General features: G+C 50.2%; 1 protein-coding gene across 6 annotated transcripts in view; it reads right to left on the reverse strand.

Annotated features, from left to right (window-relative positions):
* GSK3B (glycogen synthase kinase 3 beta) overlaps window positions 1-5,948 on the reverse strand; it is a 270,397-nt gene extending 264,449 nt beyond the window's left edge. For 2 of the 6 annotated variants that reach the window (XM_048818892.2, XM_048818899.2), the window contains exon 1: window positions 4,782-5,943. In XM_048818892.2, coding sequence (XP_048674849.1) covers window positions 4,782-4,869 — 88 coding nt within the window. In that variant the 5' untranslated portion in view covers window positions 4,870-5,943. Of the gene's footprint in view, window positions 1-4,781 lie in introns of all 6 variants that reach the window. The other 4 variants (XM_048818908.2, XM_048818885.2, XM_048818855.2 and 1 more) reach the window with 4 other exon arrangements.
* Between the last annotated feature and the right edge of the window lie 1,544 nt (window positions 5,949-7,492).

The following is a 7,492-nucleotide window of genomic DNA, read 5'->3' on the forward strand; positions in this document are numbered from 1 at the left end:
CCCAAGATGGATAGGTAAAAATAGTAAAAACTCTATGACCCTTTCATAAGCGGACACTATATTTCAGGGGTTGGCAAACTTTGGCTCCCGGCCCGTCAGGGTATGCCACTGGCGGGTTGGGACGTTTTGTTTACCTGGAGCATCTGCAGGCACGGAGCCCCTCAGCTCCCTGTGGCCGCGGTTCGCTGTTCCCGGCCACAGGGAGCTGAGGGGCTCGGTGCCTGCAGATGCTCCAGTTAAACAAAATGACAATGTATTAGATATTCAATTCAATGATTTCATAGCGTTTAAAATCATTAAATGTTGGTGTAGACCCGTTCATAAGCCGAACCCCGCTCTTTGATGCGTCACTTTTTTTTACCAAAAATATTCGGCTTATGAATGAGTACACACGGTAGCTAGATTTGGGCATTTAACCCAAGGTGAGCAGCTGTGCAGCATTCACTAAATTTATTTTAATGAAAAATTACAAGTAATTCTATTACATGTATACGACATTTACATATGCAGTGAATAGTTTATTGCAACCCTTGAGAAGAATTAGCCTGTTATTAAGGACTGTGGGCAGAGACAAAGTAATAGTTTGAAGACAGTATTTTTAAGTGTATCAAGTCTTAAATGTTCTTTAAAACACTTTCTTTCATAATCAACAGCAGTTTCACAGCCATGAAAGGTTACTGTTTAAATCTGCAAGTTGTGAGTTTTCCCATTTAAGACTTGTATTTTTATGAAAAGATGCATTTTTTGTTGTGTGTTGCAAGACCGCACTTCATTTTCAGGATAATTTCTCATGTTTGCTTCCAGTTGTACATCATTTCCCAGAATAAAGCAACTAGGTACAGCACTAAGCCATGGTAAGCGCCATACCTCAATTTCGGCAAATGGAATTTACCAGCAAGCATCAATTTAAACAGCAACCCAGAAGTCCAAACGTTATTAGCTGAATGTTTATATTTAACCTTACAAATCCAACTAACATATTTACCTTTTAAATAAGATCACAGCTAGACCTTTCAAAATGAAAAATACATCTAATATTTTTTATATTGCCCTCAATTCATTCCTAGAAACTAGTACAGGCCCAACCAGTATGTCTTTTTAAGGAACACAAAAAAAAGTTTTTTTGCACAGAATAAGTTTGCAAACCCAATATTATAGAACTGTAAACACAGAGGAAGCCACTTGAAGTTAACTAAATTTTAAAATATACAAATTCAGGGGAGCGTAAGTGCTCTCAAAACCAAAACAAAAAACTACCTAGTGGATCTTGGAAGATGCTCTTAACACTGACAAGGCAACATCTACTACTTCTACCTTTGGTGAAAGAATCCTGGGACACCACAATCCCTACAACTGTTATCCCAGACAGGTGGGCAGCATGTGAAGCACAAATGACAAGTTCCCTTTACTGGAGCTGGGAAAGGAGAGGTGCTGGGAATCTTATGCCAGTCCCTGGATCTAGCTTCAAGTCTCATTCTTTCCTATCAGTCTGCAGTGAGTGAGCAACCATCTGATAAATTTAGGGGAAAAACACATGCTCCTTCAGTTCAACAGCAGGGAGTATTCACTATGTTCCCACCCACATCCTCCTGGATGCTGTGATGGTAGGTAGAGTCTCTGCTACTCTGCCCCTCCCACAGCCTCCACTTTTGGAGTCCTCTCTTCCTCCAGAGTAGCTACAGTGCCCGACTGCAGCTGCTCCTCCTGTCTTTCCACAGCAGCATCAGAGCAAGGTTTACTTGATCATTCAGTTTCATTACTACTCACAGAATTATGAATAGAAGCAGTGAAAGAGACCCAAAACAGGTCAGTTTTCACTCTGCTACAGTTTAGGAAGTTCTGATCAGTGTCAGAGGCACCAGAGCTGCCTGCAGACTTCAGAAACCGCACCGCATCAATATACAGATGGTCATATACAGGAATTTTTTTTTTACAACCAAAATGGCTAGAAACATCATTAAAAAAAGTAAAGCCTACTTTTCCAAGACCTGAACTCTGATTATTTGAATCTTGCCTCATCATACCCAAAGAGGCCACCAAAAATTCTGAATCCCATTAGAAGTTACCCTTTTTGGCATATGGCAGTCCTGCTGTCCTCCAGACCAGACACTGTCTCCTACTCCACACAGTCCTTGCCTCTGCTGCTCTGATTATATATCTTTTTTTTTTTTTAAAGGAGTACTTGTGGCACCTTAGAGACCAACCACGAAAGCTTATGCTCAAATAAATTGGTTAGTCTCTAAGGTGCCACAAGTACTCCTTTTCTTTTTGTGGATATAGACTAACACGGCTGCTACTCTGAAGCATATCCTTTTAAAGACACCAACAGGACATGCAGCACATGATCACAATGGGGGGGGAAGAGGGGTATCACCGTTATGGGCGCTTTACGTTAAGGCCTTTGCTTCCCCATTGTGTTATATATTTGGGATTTAATCATATTTGCTAGCCTAAACCAATTTATGGGCATGCATCTACCTAGACTTTGACCTCAAATAGGAAGAGAGACTCAAACCAAACCTTCAAAAATAAGAGGAAAAGCTTAAAGACCATTTTAGTTTCTGATCATGACAGCTCTAGATCTGGGTCTATTTTACACATAGTCACATGCAGATTATTGATTAACACCTCCTGCTTCCCTTATATAAGGAGAATGAGAATAAAATGGAGACATACAATATTCTCCATATAAATGGAGAGTGAAATGCGTTATTGCAATATCTAATCAACTGTACAGTTTCATGTTGCTAATATGGGCTAACTACTCAAAATGTTCATTCATACTGCAGGTACTCTGATCACACAGACTGACAGGGTAGACTTCAGACCATAAAGCCAATATTTTCCTCAAAGCTCCAACCACAGTGGAAGGCATCTTAGACTAGAAAATACAAGAATTTCTGACAAATGTTTGAAAGCTCACAATTACCTAAAGCTTTGATGTGAACTAAAGCTTCACATGTACAGTAAAGCAATATGATATAAACACAGCTTTGCCAGTCAAAATGCAAGTCTCAAAGTGAACAGTTTAAATAATATGATGTATATTAGACACTCACAGTCCTTTTATAAAGCCATCCAGATTTCTACAAGAGTGGAACTGAAGTGCCTTCGAATGGAAATTATTCACATAGATAAGCAAGATCATTTTACCTTTGCATGTGAATATACTTAAACCAGTAATCAACAAATTCCAGATTATAAATATGTAATTGATCTTTGAAACACACAATAGGGCCTTTTTCCTCCAACACTTTATCTTTTTGATTAACAGAATTAAATATATATTTCTAATTCTCCTCAAAATCCCAATGCCATAAACTGGGAGATCAAGGATAAGCACATATTAAACCACTTACCCAATTTCAAATATACATGTAATACTACTGTTTAGAATGGGGCCACAGGCCTCATCCTTAAAAAATATTTCTCAAATTCCGAAAGCCAGTGAAAAAGAACATACAGTACATCATATTCAAGAATTTTTTTCACAGCACATTTAACAAAGCCTGAAACACAAGATATTATGGGGATAGACCTTTCTAAGCCTCCTTGTAAGCTTGCACAAAAGAAGTGTACACACCCCAGTTGTGGGTGCATACTTATAGCAGGGGTGAAAGTAAGTAGAGTGACTTACTGGTACACTGGGGCCAGCGCTGGCCTTTGGAAGGGGCGGGGCCTAGGGTGGAAGGGCGGGGCTGAGGGGGTCAGAGCCAGCCCCAGCCCATCCTGTAAGGTAAGTGCCCCGCCCTTCTTTCTCCTCCTTCCCCCCCTCCCCCACCGGGGTAGCAGCAGCAGCCCCGGGCTCTGGGGGCTATTTAAAGGGCCCGGGGCTCCCCTGCTTCTACTGCCCCGGTCCTTTAATTAGCCACTGGAGCTCTGGGGACGCAGCGGGGATCCAGCGGCTATTTAAAGGACCGGGGCAGCAGAAGCAGGGCAGCCACAGGCCCTTTAAATAGCCCCCAGAGCCCTGGGGTAGCGGGGGTTCCAGGGGCTATTTAAAGGGCCGGGGCTCCAGCTGCCTCTGCAGTCCTGGCCCTTTAAATAGCCCCCGGAGCCCCGGGGTAGCGGCGGCAGGGCTCCAGCGGCTATTTAAAGGGCCAGGGCGGTAGAAGTAGGGGAGCCCCAGGCCCCCCGCCGCTACCCCAGGGCTCCAGCAGCGGGGCTCTGGAGGCAATTTAAAGGGCCTGGGGCCCCATCCACTGCTGGGGGCCCCAGACCCTTTAAATTGTCCCCTGGGGAAGCCAGGCTGCCCCAGTACTGTGCACCGGCTCTTGGTAGTATGCCCTACGGGACCTATCAGCTTATTTTCACCTCCGACTTATAGCAAACATTACACTTTCCAAAGGGTCACACAACAGAAAATGTTTAGAAGTATACAACTGTACAAATATGTGATGATCACATGTGCATGTAATTCATTTCCTTCCCTCGGTTGCTCCATAGACAGAAACGCAGCACATAGCTCTTTAAAACCAAATTGCAACAGAAATATTCCCTTTAACTAGCTGGTCAATTTAACAACAATATTGTTACAGATAAAAGGCAGAAAGGAGCACCACACAAATATTTCTTGTTAAACAGGAGGCCCAAAGGGAAACCATGGTGTGTGCCTATTCAAGGTTAATTGGGGGGGGGGGGGAGGGAGCCTAGATCTTCTTCCACTGACCAGCCCAGAATCCCTCACACGATTACGTTTACTGACAAACAACAATGCAAATTCTCTTTTAAAAACCCAGTGTTTAATCTGCACAGGGTGTGGATGCGGAATCAATACTCACTGCTAACTTTCATGCTGCCAAATGCTGAAGGCTGCTGCACTGGTTTGCAGCTCTCTGCAAAGGAGGTGGTTCTGGGCCGCCCTGACATGGTCTCTCTCTCTCTCCCTCTGATCACCTCTCCTCCTTTCTTCCTTTCGCCTTCTTCTCTTCCTGGTGGTTGGTGTGCGTGCCTCTCAGGTGGAGAGGGATAAAAAATGCAACATTAAATTCCAGCCCCCTCCCCCTCAGGGGAAACCCTCTCCCCCTCTGAATCTCTCTTCTCAGGGCTTCTTCACTCCTCGTTTATAAAACCATCCTTCCCAGCACCACCACTGGGTCCAACAACTGCCTCCACCCAGCACACAAGCCCCCCCCCCCCCGATGCTGCTCCTGCTGCGGGCTGCGAAACAGTGGGGGTTGCTAGGCCTTGCTGCCCCCACCCTGGGAGCCAGTCACATGGGGCGCAGGCTACAGCCGAGCTCCTCTTCTTCCCTCGCTGGTTTTTCTCCTTCTCTCTCTCTCCCCCCAACCCCCCTCCTCTTAGGGAGGCAGCAGCGGCAGCGATGGCACTATTTTCTCCGGCGGAAGGATCTCCGGCTCTGCGCGTTGCTCCGCGAGGCGACGGCAAAGGCGAGCGTGGAAGAGGACTCGGCGCGGGCGCTGGGATCCTCGGCGGGCGGAGTGGGGGAGTGAAGCGGTCGGGCGCCCTCGCTCGCTCCGGCTCCTCAGTGCGGGGATGAGGCGACGGCTCCGGCGCGGCTCCTCATAGCGCCCGCAGGGGCAGCGGGCGGCGGCTCGCGCTGAGGCGGCTGCAATGCGGGCGGCGGCCGCAGGCGGCGGCACAGGCCATGGCGGCAGCTCCCGGCCCCGGCTCCTCCTCAGCCGGCTTCAGAGCCCTGGCGGCGGCTGCTCCCCTGGGCGCCCAGGGCACATGGGACCCGCCGACGCGGCCGGACCCTCCTGCCGCTCCCCCGCGCCGGTTCCGGCGCCGGCAGCTGCTGCCTCCTGCCGGGAGCCCCCGCGGCCGCGCCGATCAGTCCCTTTGTCCCCGCTGCTGCCGCCGCTCCGTGCCGGGCTCCTGCTGCTGCGGCCGCTGCTGCGCTCTGTGTGTGCCGTGCGCCAACGCCGCGCAGCCGCCTATCCCCGTCGCCGCCCTACGCTGCGCAACGGCCTTAAGCAGCTTCTGTGAATACCCAGTCAAACCGCCCGAGGCCTCCGCACGGCAACACCCGAAGCACATCGGGGCCAATCCCGCGGTGGATACGGTAATTACCTCACCCGCGTGGGGCCAATCACCGAGCGGGAACGGAAACATCCGGAATACATCGGGGCCAATCGTGAGGCCGGTACGGAACTAGCCGAACCTACTCGAAGATAATCAGAGACCCAATCAAAAGCCGTTGCCGCCGCCCTAGCAGCCCCGAGGGCCGATCCAATAGAAAGAGCTTTCTCCTCAAGCCAATCAGAAGCCGCTCAGTCACTCTACAGGGCTTCAAACTGAAGCCTGGGGCGCTGAGCGGCTGAGGCTGTGATTGGCTATCCGGGCTGCGTGCTGTAACTTGTCATGTGATTGGCTAAGAGGGATGAGGCGGCGAGCCAGTTCTCTGCGCGGTACCAATCTCCAGCGACGTGCTGCCTGTAACGCGCATCCCTATTGGGGGAGGGGCGGGCCAGGGGCGAAGCCGCGGCGCTGAGCCCATTCATGCCCGAGGGGAGGACGCGAGCCCGGCCCTTTCCCGCGCGGGGAGGGGCTGCTCCCCCACCCCGCCGTGACCTGAGGAGGCGGTGGGAGGGGGAGCCGCAGCCGCCTGCGGAGTGGCTCCGGCTCCGCCCGCGCAGCTCAACGTGGCACCGCGCGGCCCGTCTGCAGCAGCGCGCCGCGGTGACCTCCCGCACAGCGGCCCCGGGCACCCCCCGCCCGGCTGGCGGCTGGGACGTGCCAAGGCAGCCCTGGCTCTGCCCAGGGTCGCCCTGGGGTCTCCGGGCATGAACGATGACTCTCGAATTAAAGATCGTGTCATGTGATGAAACCGCCAGGAATCCCTCCAGCCGCAGCCAGCAACCCGAGCTCTGCCCTGCGCCCGCCCGCACCTGCTCCCCCTGCCCCCACAGCCCCCCACAGCCGCGCCTGCTGCCAGCCCTCCGCACAAAGGCGTAACGCTGCACCTGTTCCCTTCCCTTCACAGGGGTTGGCAGGGACTAGGTGGTACAGGATGGGGGCTGGCGAACGTTCAGGGTGCGGGCGGGCGGGGCGGGGCGGGGGGGTGTCGCATTAAGCATGAGCAACACCTGTGGTCTGCTGGTAAAGCCTGTCCATCAACGCACACCCTTGTGCAGTCTCTGTGTGCCGCAGGTGTAACAGGAATGACTGTTTCAAAGAGTTTAAAAATGGTGTTGGGGTACTTTTATGTGACTTTTGCCTTTAAGGCCAACTGTCTAAATTACCTTGAGTTTTGCTCTACATGGTGCAGGAACTTCTTTAAAATGTCCAAAAATAGTTATGTGAAACAAAATGTTATGATTTAAGGTCTATTATCTTGGGAATTTCCTAAAAGCAAGTGTTGGGGGAAGCTGTGAATCTTCTGTGTGTAATTATATGAAGTTACCTTTCTGATCTCTGCCAAGACATAAAAGATCAGACTTCCAATCTGTCACTACTACTGCACTGAATAGTCCCTGTCATGCACCTTAGGAAATTTTTCTGGAGAAATTCCACAGTTGGGGAAAGGAGA

This window comes from Caretta caretta, chromosome 1 (genome assembly GCF_965140235.1).
Source record: "Caretta caretta isolate rCarCar2 chromosome 1, rCarCar1.hap1, whole genome shotgun sequence".
NCBI lineage: Eukaryota > Metazoa > Chordata > Testudines > Cheloniidae > Caretta > Caretta caretta.